This window comes from Lontra canadensis, unplaced genomic scaffold (genome assembly GCF_010015895.1).
Source record: "Lontra canadensis isolate GAN:19392208 unplaced genomic scaffold, GSC_riverotter_1.0 scaffold107, whole genome shotgun sequence".
Taxonomy (NCBI): domain Eukaryota; kingdom Metazoa; phylum Chordata; class Mammalia; order Carnivora; family Mustelidae; genus Lontra; species Lontra canadensis.
In genome coordinates this window covers 3,731,646-3,748,403 of record NW_022631101.1, presented here as the reverse complement: position 1 = coordinate 3,748,403, position 16,758 = coordinate 3,731,646, and the positions used below count along the sequence as shown (strand labels likewise).

Below are 16,758 nucleotides of genomic sequence, written 5' to 3'. Positions count from 1 at the left end.
GGGCCAGACTCCTGGGGCTGGGGGACTGGGAAGGAGCGTCTGGGGCCCTGACAGCCTGGGTCCTAAGTTCCGCTCCTCACTCAGCCTGCCAGTGTCACCCGATCGGGGCCACGGGAGGCATCTGCAACCAGACCAGTGGGCAGTGCCCCTGCAAGTTAGGGGTCACCGGCCTCACATGCAACCGCTGTGGTCCCGGCTACCAGCAGAGCCGCTCTCCCCGGATGCCCTGCCAGCGTGAGTCTGAGGGGCAGAGTTGCAAGTCCTAAGTGGGATAGGAAGGGGACATCCTGGATCTCCAGTGGGCAAGGATGCTGATGGCCAAGTCCTTGGTAGATGGAAGCTAGAGGCTGGAGGTCAGACTCTGGGCCCTTGGGGGAGGTGGGGACTCAAATACCAGTCTCCTTAGTCTTGGGAAGGAGGAGGCTAGGAGCCTGGACTCCTGGGTCTGAGGGAGGAGGGGGTGGGGGATCTGAAGGAAGGGACTAGGGACCAACTCCAGGTCCTAGGAGGAGGAGGGCAAAGGGAGCGCGCACTCCTGGGCTTTAAGGGAATAGACACGGGATCTGGATGCCTGGATACCTGTTGGTGTGGGGATGCATGGGAGGGGGCATTAAGGGTAAATTTCTCCTTTGGTCTCTCACAGGAATTCCAGAGGCAACCACCCCCCTGGCTACTACCCCTAGTGCTTACAGCTCCGGTAAGAGCGGCTGGTGTGGAGAACCCTGAGAGCAAGGGCGATCAGGGATGGGCTGCTTGGGCCCCCAGATGGGGATACAGGGGTGGCCCACTGAGCCCAATCCCACGGGGTGGGGCACCCCAGTTGTCCATCAAGATGGAGTGTGGGGATGGGCAGGGGTGGGGTGCTGCAGTCCAGGCCTCAGGAGCCCACTGCAGATGGCCTGACCCTCCCCAGACCCCCAATGTCAAAACTACTGCAATGTCTCGGACACCAGGGTACACATGAGCCTCCGGAGGTACTGTCAGCAAGACTACGGTGAGTGCCGGGGAGAAAAATGGCAGGCGGCTACTCAGGTGTTCTGTTGAATGCCTCCTTCTCCACCTTCAGCTTTCTCATCTTAAACGGGAAGGAGGTCTCTAAAGGACTCTTCCTGATCTCAGACCTAATGGGGCAGAAGACAAAGGGGGGCAGGGGCAGCGGAGTGGGGGTGTTCCTTATCTTCCTAGGTCTCCTCCTTCCCCATGTTCTTGGCCCCCTTCAGCTGGACATCTTTGGGGGAAAAAGGGGACCTTCTGGGGATCAAAGGAGAAGGGGGTGCCCATTGAATGGAGGGTCCTGCCTGTCTTAGACACTTTGCATCGCCCATCAGGATCCCAGATTCTGAACCATAGTCCCACTCCCACAGAGGCTCACCCCCAAAGTTCCCTAACCCATGACCTCAGGGCCTATGACCTGGGGTAACTCAGGAGTTACCTTAGATACTCAGGAGTTCAGCCCAGCCCTTGAATCCAGACCAGCCTGTGACTTCCCTCAATGGTGTAAGACCCCAGGCCTCTCCTCCCTGAGGATCATCATCTGGCCAGTGGTGTTCTAGGACTTGGACAATAGAAACTTCTTGTCCTGCCTCCCGCAGGGATCTTCTGCCCCACAGACTTAGCTTGTGAGCCAGAGTCCTGCCCACAACACATTTCACCTTAGCCCTTCAGAGATCACGTTTCTGAATCACCACCAGTCTGACCTCAACCCTCAGGTTCTAGGTTCTGAACTCCTTCTGGCCCCCAAATTCATCCCAGAGCCTCTCCCAAGCCTTTTTCCAAGGGCTCTGCTTCTGACGTCTTTTGACTCTACCACATTTGAGACCCCCGACCTGCCTCTTCTGCCTTGTTCCACCCACACCCACTGTGGGCCCCCCAGTCATCCCTCCCCGCACCTCAGATCATTCTGGCATCTGCTGCTTCCAGGATGAACCCCAACCAAAGCATCCCACATGGCATGTCCCATGTTCCCAGGCTCCTCCTTTGGCCTCCCCTCCACAGGTGGAGCCCTCCATCACCCCACTCTTCCTATCACAATTCTGGCACCCCACCTCACACTCCATAGAGCCCTGCCCTCCTTGCCTTGACCATGTCTCCTCCACCAGGGTCCACCATTTAGGACACAGGGCCATACCCCCAGAGCTCTCACCCTTCAACGTTGAAGGTCTCTCTCCTCCCTGAGGGCTTCCTGGGAACCCACCCCCGTGGGCCTGTCCCTCTCCCCACCGGGTCAGACCCCTTGCGACCCCAGAGCACTCCTCTCCAGCCTGGGCCTGATGGCAACCCTCCCCGCAGTTCTCCGCGCGCAGGTGCTGGCGTCGGAGGCCGCGGGCCCGGCGTGGCAGCGGCTGGCCGTGCGCGTGCTGGCCGTGTACAAGCAGCGGGCGCGGCCCGTGTCCCGCGGTGGCCAGGATGCCTGGGTGCCCCGCGCCGACCTGGTCTGCGGCTGCTTGCGCCTACGGCCCGACACCGACTACCTGCTTCTGGGCAGCGCGGCCGGCGGCCCTGACCCCACGCGCCTGGTCCTCGACCGCCACGGCCTCGCGCTGCCCTGGAGGCCACGCTGGGCCCGGCCTCTGCGGCGGCTGCAGCTGGAGGAGCGCGCCGGGGGCTGCCGCGGCCTGCGGCCCCCCACCCCAAGCCCAGGACCCGAACCCCGAACCTCAGAGCCAGACCTGGGTACCTCCACAGCCCACTGAGGAACTTGGAAGTGACCGTGAGCCAAGCCTTCCACTTCGATGGTGCGTCCCGTAGCGAGCCAATCAGAAGCCGTGGAGCCCCTGACGTCACTGGCATGCGCCTGCTAAAGTGCGGGGGGGGGGGGCCCAGGACCCGCCCCCCCGCCCCCCAACACCAAAGGTGGCAAAATGCCAGCAAGACTTTTGAGGTATCTGGCCAGGACGTTTGGCCTGTGACCTGTGCGGCCACTCCCCTAAATAAAGCCTTAAATCTTGGGGGGAATTTCGGCTACAGCACCTGATATGTGCTGGGACGGTGGGGGTGGGGGCGCAAGTGGAGGAAACTACGCAGCTGAAGGACGGCTGTGCTCCCGGACGCAACGCCTGATCCAAGCAAGGGGTTGGTACGCCGTCGCTGCGTGCTGGTCAGATCTGTGTTGCTTGATGATCGGCCAGAAGCCAGTTGGAGGGAGGGTGGATAGAAAAGGCGGGAAATGCGCTGAAGGAAAGGACAGCGGTTCCAGACTTCCAGAAAGTTCCACACTTCGGCACTTTGTGTTCCTGATGGGGCCTAGGGCAGTCTCTGAGAAAGGAATAAAGGGAGTTGGGGTGTATATCCAAAGAGGGTTCTTACCGAGGTTCATCTGGTCTTGAGGTGCAGCCTAAACCCTTTCCTGAGAAAAGAGCCCATTGGGAGCCACAAAATGGCATGGCATTACTGGGTGCTGAGCGGAATTCTACTTCCACCCCACAGCTGGGTACCTCCAGGCCGGAGGAGTGGAGCTAAAAAAAAAAACAACCAAGAAGCAGTAAGTACTATGGCCGTGAAGGTTGTCATGGCCTAGGACCTTCCTTGTCACCCTGACCTCTGCCCCCTACAGCCACAATGGAAAACCCTATTTCAAATTTGAGTGTTCTTTGCAGGAGAGTCGCTGAGGGAGTACTCTGAGGGATTCTCAAAGGAAGAAATATGACTTAGGGTTCTTTTGAGCCTAGAGAACAACCCTGTTCCTTCCCTGAGAGGAAAGTGGGCCTCTCAGTCAATGGAGAGTCAGGATGGGTCATGATGTCATAGGGTACTAGGTAGAAGGAAAGATCCTCCCGCTAAGGTTCTGCTGTGCTCCTCATGAGACTGAAAAAGGCAGGAAATAGACTCCAGGACGTGACTGTTTAATCCCCAAGCCACCAGTAAGATCTCATATCTGGGAAACATGTCCTTGGCTTCAGCCAGGTCTGCGGTGGGGGCATCTCTGAAGCAGGAGTTAGGAGTCTCTAAGAGATTTTCTTTTTCTTTTCTTTTTTAATAAAGATTTTATTTATTGTCAGAGAGAGTATGGGGGGAGAGACAGAGGGGGGAAGGAGAGGGAGAGAATATCAAGCAGGGTCCCGCTGAGTGTGGAGCTGGAGGTGGGGCTTGATCCCAGGACCCTGAGATCATGACCAGAGCTGAAGGCAGAGGCTTGACCCACTGAGCCACTCAGGCGCCCCTCCATTCTTTCTTGAAGCCAGTTTCGTGGGGCATTTGCCCCATACCTCCCCGCCCCCGACATGTCCTGTCCCATCAGCAAGTCCTGTATAATCCACTGCCTACATATGTTCATAACTCAGCCGTTTTTACATGTCCCCCAATACCACTCTGTCCAAGCCAGCACCAGTGTTCTCTTGGATTATTACAGTGACCCATACTGGTTTTCCCTCTACCCCCTTAGAGTTTTCTTCCTACAGAATCAGGAAGATGGCTTCAAAACCCAAGTCACATCATGATCCTATTATGCCAAAATCCAACTCTTGAGTGGATTCCCATCTGTTTCAGAATAAAATCCAAAGTCCTTGCCCTGCCCTACAGGGCCCTGCATGACCTACTCCCACCATATAACTGACCTTACAAGTCCCCTCATTTTCACCTCTTCCGTCACACTGACCTCCTTCCTGTTCCTTTAAAAATCAAGCACATTTGCCCCAGGACTTTCGTGCTTGCTGTTCTCTCCTCCTGGGATGCACTTCCTCGCATAACAGCAAGCTAGTGCCTGCACTTCATTGATCAGGTTCTGCCAGCTCTGCTGGAATGATACAGTAAAAATTGATTTCTTGGCCGTATATGTGTCCCATACAAGTCACCAAGGGATGGTTCTCCGCAGAGTCATTCAAGGACTCAGGCAGAGAGACATCTACCATCTTATCACTGCACCAAACACAAACCATGGCATCTTGATCAGCAGCAGGCAGAGAGAGAACCGCATGGTCCCCACACAAGAAATAAATGTGTTGGCTCAGGAACGACTCCACCACTTCCCTTCCTAGCTCATTGGTCAAGAATACTCACATGGGGGGGCGCCTGTGTGGCTCAGTGGGTTAAGCCTCTGCCTTTGGCTCAGGTCCTGATCTCAGGGTCCTGGGATCGCATCAGGTGGTCTGCTCAGCAGGGAGCCTGCTTCCTCTTCTCTCTCTGCCTGCCTCTCTGCCTACTTGTGATCTCTCTTTGTCAAATAAATAAATAAATAAAATCTTTAAAAAAAATTGATTTCTCTTGGGGGTGGGTAGGAGGAAGGAAAGAAATTGATTTCTCTTTGGCATAAAAAAGGTCTGGATGTAGTCAAGCCACCAGGAACCTTCTAGCTTTCCTCTCCAACATCCTTAGAATGCAGCAAGATGGAAGAAGGTAAAGAGACAAGGCCAAAAGGCCCACAGAGCTGATTTATGAGGATCTTTTCCAAAACTGCTACACTATCCGTCTGTTCTTATCTCATTGGCTAGAATTTAGTGATATGACCACACCTAAGCTTCAGGGGAAGGTGGAACTTCAACCTTTAATGTTGCACTATCTTTGACCCAGCTAAATAGGACGTTTTGATGTCAAGGGAAGAAAAAAGTCAGGTTGGAGAAAATTACCCAACTTGCTTTATGCCAGGCCCTCAGCCAATCAGAATCCAGAGTATGCTATGACATCATGTAGTGCTAGGCAGAGCAGCCTTTTGGCATTTCCAGGAAAAGAGAGGCAGACGTTCAAAGTCCTCTGGCCATGACATTCCATTTTACCTCCCGCTGTTCTGACCTTGGATCTGAGTCCGTTTTGTCCCCTGCTGTAAACGCAGCCCGTAGGACCAAGTAGGTACTCAAATTTTTGTTGACTAAATAGGCTGGTCCTATTATTCCCCTTATACAGAAGAAAAAACCGAGGCTCACGGGAGGACTCCAGCTTTCAAGGAGGGCAGAGATTCAAGTCCAGGTGTATTCTTTTATTTACACCTGCACTCTTAGTCACCTCTTCCGTGAAGAACGTGGCTCAGAGAGGCGAGAAGTCTTAGGGACTGTCACACAGCAAGCGGCAGGCGTAGAACGGGTCTGATACAGTCACCACTAGCCACGTTGGGCTATGTACATTTAAATGAATGAAAATGAAATAAAATGTAAAATTCAGTCCCTCAGTTGCATTAGCCACAGTTCAAGTGGCTGGTGGCTAGCTCAGTGGACAGAACAGATAGAGAACATTTTCCATCATTGCGGAAAGTTCTCTTGGATGGCACTGCTCTAGAGACCATTTTCATTGAAGGGCATAAACTCCAAAGCCAGGATGCCTGGGTTCAAATCTCTATGTGTCCCTCAGGTCTCTCATCTCTAATACTGGGATTATGATGAGGAGGATAGGAAGTAACTCATGGGACTTATTATTATTATTATTATTATTATTAAAGATTTTATTTTTAAGCAATCTTTACACCCAATGTGGGACTCGAACCCAGGACCCCGAGACCAAGAGTAGCCCTCACAGGGCATATTATGAGGATTAAAAGAGTTACTATGTGGTTTAACGGGCTTAGAACTGCCTGGCACAGAGGAAGAGACTTTTGAATTTGTTATTATTTAAGTGTCTGGTAGCTACACACACACACCCCACCCCCACCAGGAGAGCAGAGCCCAGAAGGCAAGAATACCGATGTGCAGAATTTGCTGGGTTCCCCGAGGGAGTGGAAATTGGGGGCAGCTCTCTCCCTGTTCTCAAGGTGAGAAGGTGAACAGGGGCTGTGGGAACCACCCAGGCCTGGAGAGGTCTGGCCCTCCTGCCTCCCACCCAGGGGCCAGGGAGGTAGGAGATGAAAGTGAGGCGCAGGGCGAGCCCCATATGTTCCCCATGACCCGAACTTTGTTCCCAGCAACCGAGACAAATAGGCATGAAATCCACATCTGGGACCCACCTCCGGCCTGGCCTTTCCCTCTGCCTCCGGGCATGGAGCCCAGTCTGTCTGTGTGCTATAATGGGGGCTCAGGGACAGGTGGCTTCGAGAGCTCCAACGAGGCTCCTGCCCACCTCACCACTGCTGATGGCTTTCTGGAAAAGCAGACTCCTGAGTAAGAATTTGCTCGGTGGAGGAGAGGGAAAAGAGAACCCCAGTTAGAGAAAACAACTTGTCCAAGGGTCTGGAAGCTCAAGGACCTGGTGTGGTATAGAGAAGTGAGATGAGGCTTGGGAGGCCTCTAAGGCCAGGCTGAGGGCCTGTGTGTTTCTCCTGGGGGTGGGGAGGGCACTGGGAAGCCATGGGAGTTCTTTGAGCCCTGGAGGGGGAGGGTCAGTCCTCTGTGAGAAAAAAATCAGTGATATGGGGGCGCCTGGCTGGCTAAGTTCGAAGAGCATGCAACTCTTGATCTTGGGATTATGAGTTCGAGTCCCACATGGGGTGTAGAGATTACCTAAATAAATAAACACTTAAAAAAAATTTCACTGAGAGCCAGGAGATCAGGAAATGCCTCAGAGAGAGTGACATTCAAGGTAGGTCTTGAAGTACAGATAAAGGATTTGGTCCCCAAGAGAAAGGCTGAGGGGCCGGCACTCCATCCAGGGGAGCTGGGCATCAATGGGACTGCTGTGGCTAGAGCAGAGGGAGGGTGAACTCTAGGATCTGTGAGGGGTACACCGAAGGGGGAGGGAGAGTCTGGGAGGGGAAGACCGGGTGGGGGGGTAGAATGAGTTTTGAGCTGGGGCCCCGGTTACGGGGACAGAAAAAGAGTCAGGAAAATGTCACCTACAGCCAGAAAGCCTTCCTCTTAACGGCTGTGCAAAAATTTTTTTCCCACCCGTTTCTGAATGCCCCCCTTCTCTCTATTTTGGCTTCATTCACTCACTTATTTGTTTATTCAACATATACTCCTGGGGCGCCTGGGTGGCTCAGTGGGTTAAAGCCTCTGCCTTCAGCTCAGGTCATGGTCCTAGGGTCCTGGGATTGAGCCCCGCATTGGGCTCTCTGCTCAGCGGGGAGTCTGCTTCCCCCCTCTCTCTCTCTGCCTGCCTCTCTGCCTGCGTGTGATCTCTGTCTGTCAAATAAATAAATAAATAAATCTTAAAAAAAAAAAAAGTAAATGCAAAAAACATTGTTTCCTGAGGTCTCCCTGGAAAATGCTGGGATAGAGATGTGAGTCAGACCCAGGACTTGCCCTGCAGGGGATCCCCCTCTGGGAGGGTGTGCTAGGGGACAGACTTATGTCCAGTCACATCTGGTGCGGTGGGTAATAATGGAAGCGGCAGGGGACCTCGCCTCTTAGATCAGAGAAGACTTCCCGAGGGGAGGTGAGGCCCTCGCTGGGCCTTGCAGGAAATCCAGTTGTCTCCCAGCAGACAGAAGGAGCCCAGAGTCTCTGGGGAGAGACATCAGGAGCATCATCTCATTCAATTGTGTTTGATTCCTTTCCTGAGGATCCCAGTGTGCCCTCTGGGGGCCAGTGTTGGACATCCAGAGATGGGTCAGGCCTGGGCCCTTGAGGGAGGATACAGTTCCTCCCCTAATGGGATCTGTGCTCTAATGGAGGTAGCACAGGGTGTTAGGAATGTGCACAGCAGGCACTGACTCCGGTTGGAGGAGGGGCAGTCAGGGAGGGCTTCCTGGAGGAGGAGAGCCAACAAGCCAACTTGGAAAGCCAAACTTGTAGGTAGAAGCTGCTCTTCAGCACTATCAGCCTTGTCTGTCTCTCCCTCCATGTATCTCTGGTTCCTTCATTGTCTCTGCCTCTGAAAAGTTCCATGTCTTTCTCATTATTGCTCCCCACCCCTGGGGTCAGCTGCAGTAAACAATGACCACAAACTGCATGGCTTAAAACAACAGCAATTTATTCTCTCACAGTCCTGAAAGCCGCAGGTCCCAAATCAAGGTGTCAGCAGGGCCACAGTCCCTCCGAAGCCCCCAGGAGAGGATCTGTCCCTGCATCGCACAGCTTCTGGGGATTCCAGGTGATCCCTGGCTTGTAGCAGAATCACGCCAGCCTTTGCCTCTGTCTGCACATTGTCGTCTCGAATCTCCCTCCGCCCTTCTCTCCTAAGGACACTTGCCCTTGGATTTTGGGTCTAGCCAGATAATGCAGGATGATCCGATCGCACGGTCACTGACTTAGTTACATTAGCAAAGACCTTTTTGGCAAATTAGGTTCCACTTTGGGTGCACTTTTTCGTGTGTGGATATGGGGGTACCATTCAACCCATGCCATCTTGGGAGAGCCCCTTCCCTCTCAGACCAGCCTCAGTGTTCTATCTGTATAATGGGGCTAATCCTAACCCCTCCACTCCCTGGGGCCGCTTTGAGGGTTAAAACAAAGCCAACAGAGAGCATGGCACGGCCCGGCATCTAGGAAACTGGTCAGGATGGCTGCCATTTCTTCCTGATTTATTTCTCCAATAGTCCTGGGTTCTCCAACCCCCAACTCCCTGCCAAGCTTCCTGACAGATTCCTCACTTCTCAGCACAATGCTTCCATCATGTTTTCTTTGTCCCCCTTTGCTCTATTTTCCTCCCCTGCTCCACGACTTCCTATTTGTATAACTCTGGGCAAGTCCCCTGTACCCTCTGACACTTGGATTCCCCATCTGTAAAATGGGCCAACACAGCTCCTGGGTGGCTCAGTTGTTAAGCGTCTGCCTTTGGCTCAGGTCATGATCCTGGGGTCCTGGGATCACCACATCACCCGTAGCATCGGGCTCCCTGCTCAGCGGGGAGCCTCATTCTCCCTCTCCCTCTGCTGCTCCCCCTGCCTGTGCTCTCTCTTCTCTCTCTCTCTCTCTCTCTTATCAGTTGATCTGGAAACCAGCACTCCTATAGCCCTCAAGACAGGCACAGTGGTGAGGAACTTGGAAGTGCTGTTCAGCCCAGTGTCGAACCTCCAGGGGCTGCACCCTGGTCAAGGTGCTAACTGGACCCTAGCGGACCCCCGCCCCAACCCGGTTAAGCCATTCCGAAACTCCAAACCCTCAGACTCAGTGGGACAGTAAATGCTTGTTGGCCGAAGCCACCAAGATTGGGGGTGATTCCTTATGCGGCCATGGATAAGCAATACATACCTGTCTTTCCTGCGTTTTCTCTCTCTCTCCATTTCTGACTCTCTTTGGCTGTCTGTGCCTTCGACTGTCCGTTCCAAATTCTTTATCTGAATGTCTGTCTTTCTGACTCCACGCTGTCCTTTGATGTCCCTCGGTCTGTTTCTGGGTCTCTCTCCCTCTCTCTGGGTCTCTGCCATCTCTTCCTCTCTGGTGCGTTCTTTCTCTGCATGAGGGTCTCTACTCAGAGGTGTGTGTGTGTGTCTGCCTCTTTCTCTATGTTTCTGTGTCTCTCTCTTTGAGTTTGGCCGTGTCTCTCTGTCTTTGAATCTCTTCTCGGTTTCTGTTTCTCCCCTCCCCCACCCCCTTGGCCTGGCAGCTTCTTCTTCTCTGACCGTCTCTGACCGTTGGGATGGGTGTTTCTGCTCCTATGGCCAAGTGTGTGTCTCTGTAGTCTCTCTCTGCCTCCACCAGTATCTCCCCTTTTCTCTTTCTCTCTTACTCTGTCTCTGTCTCTCACTGTGTGTCTCTGTCTCTCTCCTCTCCCCCCTCCCCCGCCTCCCGATCCCCCATTTCCAGCACGCAGGTGTCCCTCCGCCATGTCTCCCCGCATCTACCTCGGGCTCCCCTTCCCCTCCTAAGCCTCTGCAGTCCTTCGACCTCACCTCGGCTGCCTCCCCTCGGCCTTCCCGGCTCCTCCTCCCGGCGCGCGGTCCCTCTCCAAGTCTCTGCCTCCCCCTCCTGGTCAGCTGCCCGCACCGCACCCCGTTCTCCCAGGGGATCCCTCAGCCGCGTTAAGGCGGCCCCCAGCAGAGGCCGACTGGAGCACTGGACGGGGGCTGCAGGCGCCGCTAAGGCTCCAACCCGGGTCCGCACCAGCCGGGGGACCCCGGATCCTCCGGCACCGGCGGCCTGGAGCACGGAGACCTCGGAGGACTCCCCCAGTTCCACCTTAAGCGCCCCCCCTTCTCCCTTCTGCGGAGGATGGGAACTGCCAGCTCCGGGCCCCAGGTGTCCGGGCCATCCCCCGCCCCCCTCCCCCGGCCCCGGCACAGCTGGAAGCTGGATATCAGCCCCCAATAACCCCTCCATCCTGCCCCTTGGTCTCCCCCCACACCAGTCCGAGGAGTGTTTGCTGCTGTGAGATCACCCGCCGCCCCCCAACAACAACGGCCAAAAAAAAAAAAATTAAATAACACCCAGAGAGAGATCAGAGAGGGAGGGGGAGGAGGGAGCGGGGACGAGGGAAGGGAGAGACGGAGAAACAGGAGAGGCAGAAGAGGAGGAGGTGGGGAGACTGGGCGAGAGAGAAGCAGGAGAGGAGGGAGACCGGGAGGAGGAGAGAAGCAGGATGGAGACATGGGGTTAGGTGGCTCCGGGGAGCTGAAGAAAAGAGAGCAAAGAGGGGGTGTGGATTAGAAACCAGGAGGTAACCCCGGGGAGAAGCAGGAGGCAGAGAAAGGGGTAGGAAGATCGGGAGGTAGAGGGAGGCTGGAGGGTTGGGGAAAAGAGGAAAGGAAGGAGGAGAGGCACAGAGAGCTGGGAGAGCAGAGAGGAGTGTATTTGGGGGGTCTCAGTTCCCTGCTGCCTCGGTGTTTGGGGAACGGGACTCCCTGTAGGGAGGAGAGGCAGGCTGGAAGTCCTGGAGGGACAGGGTCCCACAGAGCGGGGAAGGAGGAGCTGAGAGAGGGGCCAGGACACTGGGAGGGGGTTGCTCAGAGGCCTCCCAGGGATGGGGGTTGCTGCTCGTCTGAGCGCTCCTAGGGCGCTGGTACTCTGGGCCGCACTGGGGGCGGCAGGTAAGGCTGGGGGGTTGGGGCGGGAGCCCCCGCGGGAGAGGTGGGGGTGGGGTACCAAGGGGAGGGGTTCAGGCTGCTCTCTCCCCAGCTCACATTGGACCTGCCCCTGACCCCGAGGACTGGTGGAGCTACAAGGATAATCTCCAGGGAAACTTCGTGCCAGGTGCAGCCAGGGCGGGGACCCAGGACTCGGGGCTGCAGGGTGCCTCCTTCCTCAGACCCAGGAGCCCTGTCCTCCTCGCAGGACCCCGGAGTCCCAGCCCCTTCCTTCCCTCCTCCCTCTCTTCCTCCCTCCAGAGTCGGCCCCAGCCTCTGAACCCCAGCATTCACCACGGGACATTATATATGCGCATTTCAAGTAGTGAGTGGGAGTGAGTGGAAGGAAGGAGTGTGGGGGTGCAAACGAGAGTGTTGGGGGGGGGTTGCAGGGAAAGAGGCAGGTAGGTCTGGCTTGTGCTGGGAACCAGAGGCTCATTGGTCAGGTCCCCTGCCTTGTCTAGCCCCTGCAACTCCTCTCCCCCGTACATTCATTATCCAGCTGTGGGACAAGGGAGTGGAAAGAACTACAACTCCCATGGGCTCTGGGGCAGGCAGGCAGTGGATGGGTAGGCTGGCAGCCCTCAGGCCTGCTGGGAGTTGTAGTTCCTTCCCCCAATGACTTAATTGAAGGTAGGTTTGGTTAAGGAGGAAGCTAGATCTTTGGAAACTCCTCCAAGATTCTTCTAGGACCCAAGATTCTGGATTCCCAGCCCCCTCTTCCCTCAGACCCAGGAGTCCCCATCCCCTGCCCTTCCTGTCCTGGGATCTGGGAGTCCAAAACACAGCCTTCTCAGCAGATCCCAGCTTTGGGATCCAGTCCTATCTCTGACTCCCTTTCCTCCCTGCCCCACCCCTGCCTCCAGGGCCTCCCTTCTGGGGCCTAGTGAATGCAGCCTGGAGTCTGTGTGCTGTGGGGAAGCGGCAGAGCCCTGTGGATGTGGAGCTGAAGAGGGTCCTTTATGACCCCTTTCTGCCCCCACTGAGACTCAGCACTGGGGGAGAGAAGGTAAGGGGCCTGGTGGGAGGGGTCACCAAATCCCCTGGGGGTGGGCACGAATGGGGGTGGGGTGCGGAGCTGGAAGGCCCCCCTGGGGTAAGGAGCGGTAGACACTGGGTGGAAAAGAGGCTCCTTACACTCTAATATGGATCACCTGTTCTTCCTTCACCAAACATGGCTCCCTAGTTTTTCCGTGTGTGTAAAAGCAATGGTAACACAGACTGTTCCCCAGCCAGGCATGGTTTTAAAAAGCCTGATCAGCCTGCTAATCCTCCCAAGCACCCCATGAGATAGAGGCTATTGTTCTCCTCATTTTAAGAATGCAGAAACTGAGGCACAGAGAGATTGAGTTACTTGTCTGAGGTCACACAGCTAGAGGGTCAGCACTGGGATTCAGACCCAGGTAGTGTGGTCCTAGCATCTAGGCTCTTGCGCACTTTGCAATCCCATTTCTTAAAAGAGTTGGCACCCCTCTTCAGTCACCTGCCCCTGCCAGAAGCCCGGGGCTATTCCCAACCTATTCTTGCCCTCATTCCCCTGTCCATTCTGGGTCCTTTTTCGTCTCCCTGCTCAATATCATTTGGATCCTGTCACTTTGTGTCTCCTCCGACTCCCCCACCATCACCTTGCCCCTGGACTAGTGCCACAGGGTGCTAGCTAGCCTGGTTCTCTGCCTTCTGCAGTCCATTCTCCATCCCACAGCTAGAGGGATGTTTAAAAACACAAAGCAGGGCATTCCACTCTCCTGCTCAAAATATTCCTATCAGGAGAAGTAATACTAACAGATTTAAACAGCAAGTACCATGTTCCAGGCACTGTGCCAGGTCTGAGATTTTAGATACATATAAATTTATATGTATGTATGTATATATATATATATATATATATATATATATACACACACACACACACACACATACATATAGATATATTTATTTTTAATTATTTAAATAAAAATACAAAACATTCTATCATTGTCCACAAGGCCCTGTACCATCTGGCTCCTGTCACCTCTCCGTTCACCAGGCACTGGTCCCACAGGCCCCTGCACTAGCACTGAAACAGGCTACCTCAGGGCCTTTGCACTTGCTGTTTCCTCTTCTAGGAATACCCTTCTCTCCTTTGCAACAAATTCCTACTTATCCTTTGGGTCTCCATTCAAATGTCACTTTCTCATGAAGGCCTTTCCTCATCTCCCCACCCCCCACCCCAGTCTAGGCTGGGCTTCCCATGTTACCTTCTCAGAGCTCTCAGTTCTTCCCCGCTTGAGCATAAGGTGTAATTAATTAAGCAGTTACTTACGTAATTCATTATTTATTGTCTGCCTCGGCTCCATTAGGACACGAGTTCCATGAGGCCCAGGGTTTTTGCCTACTTGTTCCTTGCTCTCTTCCTGGCATCCATGGCACATAGTAGCAGCTCAATAAATATCTGTGAGTTGAATAAATGCACCGATATTGAGCACCTATCACGGGGCCAGAACAGACCCTGGGAAGTAACTGATGTTCCAGCTGTGCTGAATGATTAAATGCTTGGTGGAAGCAGGAAATGTAGGAGTGGAACACAGGAGGGAAAAGACCTTCCCTCTTTGTCCCTGTGACAAAGAGGGGTCCCTTCCTCCTCTCCTACAGCTCCGGGGAACACTGTACAACACCGGCCGCCATGTCTCCTTCCTGCCTGCCCCACGGCCCGTGGTCAATGTGTCTGGGGGTCCACTCCTCTACAGCCACCGACTCAGTGAACTGCGACTGCTCTTTGGAGCACGTGATGGAGCTGGCTCTGAACACCAGATCAACCACCAGGGCTTCTCTGCTGAGGTGGTGGCCACTGACCTCTGACCCTTGACCTTCACCCAGAGCTGACCCAATTCCTCCCACCTCACCTTTCTCTTAATGCCTCACCCCACCCTCCTTTGCAGAACCGCTGCACCCCCACCCAAGCACTAATCTTTAACCTGCCTTGGGACCCTGAGGGCCCAGAGCTGCACCCATTCTCTCCTCCCCTTCTACTGGGAGAACCCCACTCTGTGCTCCCCTCCCAGGTGCAGCTCATCCATTTCAACCAAGAACTCTACGGGAACTTCAGCGCCGCCTCCCGGGGCCCCAATGGCCTGGCCATTCTCAGCCTCTTCGTCAATGTGAGCCCAGGCGAGATCCCAAAGGACGAAGGGGAATTCTGGAATCCAGTCTGGGCCACCCAGACTCCTGGGACCTGGGGGCGGGAGGATTGGGAACTTGGACTTGGGACTTTTGGATTCCTACCTCCTCACCTTGTACCCCCACACAGGTAGCTGGCAGCTCGAACCCCTTCCTCAGCCGCCTCCTTAACCGGGACACCATCACCCGCATCTCCTACAAGAGTAAGTCCCTGGTGCATTGGGGGGAGGCGATGCGGAGCTGTGTGTGCACAGGAGGGGAGTTCAAGAGGGGTCCTGCTCCTCACTCTATCCCGGTATTGCTGCAGATGATGCCTACTTTCTTCAAGACCTGAGCCTGGAGCTCCTGTTCCCCGAATCCTTCGGCTTCATCACTTATCAGGGCTCCCTCAGCACCCCGCCCTGCTCAGAGACTGTCACCTGGATCCTCATTGACCGGGCCCTCAATATCACCTCCCTCCAGGTGACTTCTGACTGCCCCCTCCAGCCCGGCTAACCCATTCCGTGACCTGGGCATAGCTCTTGGCCTCTCCTACCCTCCTTTCCTCCTTACTTTTCTCCGGAGCCCGAGTAAGACCCCGCCTACCTGCCCCAGGGGCGGGGCTTCCTCTGAGGCCATTCACCGTGACCGCTCACCGTTCACTCTCCGTTTCCCACCCACTTCCGCGGCAGATGCACTCCCTGAGACTCCTGAGCCAGAATCCTCCGTCCCAGATCTTCCAGAGCCTCAGCGGTAACGGCCGGCCCCTGCAGCCCTTGGCCCACAGGGCTTTGAGGGGCAACAGGGACCCGCGGCACCCCGAGAGGCGCTGCCGAGGCCCCAACTACCGCCTGCATGGTATGGTCCGGTCTGCACCCCTCCCCCCACGTCTTGGTCTAACCCGCCTATGTGTGTCCCCTTCTTTTCTCAACATGATATAGTCCTACCCACCCCTTTGCCGTTTCTGTAAGGTCCAGCCTCCTGAGCTCGCACTCGCTCTTTCTCCCCTCTATGTGTCAACATGGTACAGTCCACCTCCACGCTAGAGACCATTGCTGGTCCGTTGTCTTTCCTCTCCACTGCTTGCAACTTGCAACTTGGTATATAACCCGAGCTCCCTGGTTCCCACTGGGCCGTGGTTTTTATTACGACGGCTTTCCAAAATGGTACAGCCCGGATCCCTTCCCTGTTCCGCTGTGGTACAAATCTCAGGCTGTTCCATAATCTGACACGCACCCCTTCCTGAAAATCAACATGGTACGGCCCCCTCCCCTTTCTACTGCCTCCTGGTGCTTCGACCCTGTGATCTCACAGCCACTCAGCTAGCTTCTCAACGTGGTATGGCCCAGACCCTCCCGCCCCCACCCCATGAATACCTTCGCGTAGTTCAGTCTGATGCTGAAGCTGGACGTCCACCCACCTATTCCACCCTCCTGCTGCCTCCTGCTGGTTAAAACCAGTGCCGGTCCAGAATCGGACTGTTTCCCCCAGTTTCTCGACCTGGTACATCCCGGCTTCCCCTTTCGCAGCCTCCGTGGTAGAGCCCTCCGCGGCCCAGGCCCCGACTCCTGCAAACCCTGTTGCAGGGTGCAACCTCTCGTGCCGTAAACTAACGCTCCCCCACCGCTGTCGTCTGTCTTACAGTGGATGGTGCCCCCCATGGTCGCTGAGACTCCCCATCGAGGATTGTGCCTGTCCTTTCCAAGCCTCCCAACACGGGGAGGGGAGTCACCCCCAAAACAAAGCTATTAAAGGGACAGAATACTTCCTGTTTCTTAGTGGTCTGATTCTAGGCGCGGCGGGGAAACATTTGGGTAGTGAAG

At 55.1% G+C, this 16,758-nt stretch overlaps 3 protein-coding genes across 3 annotated transcripts in view; 2 read left to right on the top strand and 1 right to left on the bottom strand.

Moving 5' to 3' along the window:
• The window catches only part of NTN5 (netrin 5), a 4,603-nt gene extending 3,877 nt beyond the window's left edge, over positions 1-726 (top strand). Inside the window, exons 3-4 of the mRNA XM_032839227.1 lie at positions 85-234; positions 644-726. Of these exons, the coding sequence (XP_032695118.1) occupies positions 85-234; positions 644-726 (233 nt within the window). The remainder of the gene's footprint in view (positions 1-84; positions 235-643) is intronic.
• The window catches only part of LOC116856043 (galactoside 2-alpha-L-fucosyltransferase 2-like), a 14,102-nt gene extending 10,656 nt beyond the window's left edge, over positions 1-3,446 (bottom strand). The window contains exon 1 of the mRNA XM_032839226.1: positions 3,307-3,446. Coding sequence (XP_032695117.1) covers positions 3,307-3,316 — 10 coding nt within the window. The 5' untranslated portion in view covers positions 3,317-3,446. The remainder of the gene's footprint in view (positions 1-3,306) is intronic.
• A 7,782-nt stretch (positions 3,447-11,228) lies between these two features.
• On the top strand, positions 11,229-16,709 carry CA11 (carbonic anhydrase 11). Its single transcript, XM_032839193.1, has 9 exons — positions 11,229-11,764; positions 11,853-11,927; positions 12,667-12,809; positions 14,432-14,617; positions 14,842-14,937; positions 15,087-15,159; positions 15,264-15,418; positions 15,628-15,793; positions 16,580-16,709. Exons 1-9 carry the CDS (start codon positions 11,698-11,700, stop codon positions 16,603-16,605), a joined length of 987 nt encoding a protein of 328 aa, XP_032695084.1. The 5' UTR covers positions 11,229-11,697; the 3' UTR covers positions 16,606-16,709.
• The last annotated feature ends 49 nt before the right edge of the window (positions 16,710-16,758 follow it).

Coding starts and splice junctions, on each gene's coding strand:
- CA11 (XM_032839193.1), top strand. CDS start 11,698: ATGGGGGTTGCTGCTCGTCTGAGCGCTCCTAGGGCGCTGGTACTCTGG. Junction 14,618..14,841: donor ACCAGGGCTTCTCTGCTGAG/GTGGTGGCCACT, acceptor CTCCCCTCCCAG/GTGCAGCTCATCCATTTCAA. Junction 14,938..15,086: donor TTCTCAGCCTCTTCGTCAAT/GTGAGCCCAGGC, acceptor ACCCCCACACAG/GTAGCTGGCAGCTCGAACCC.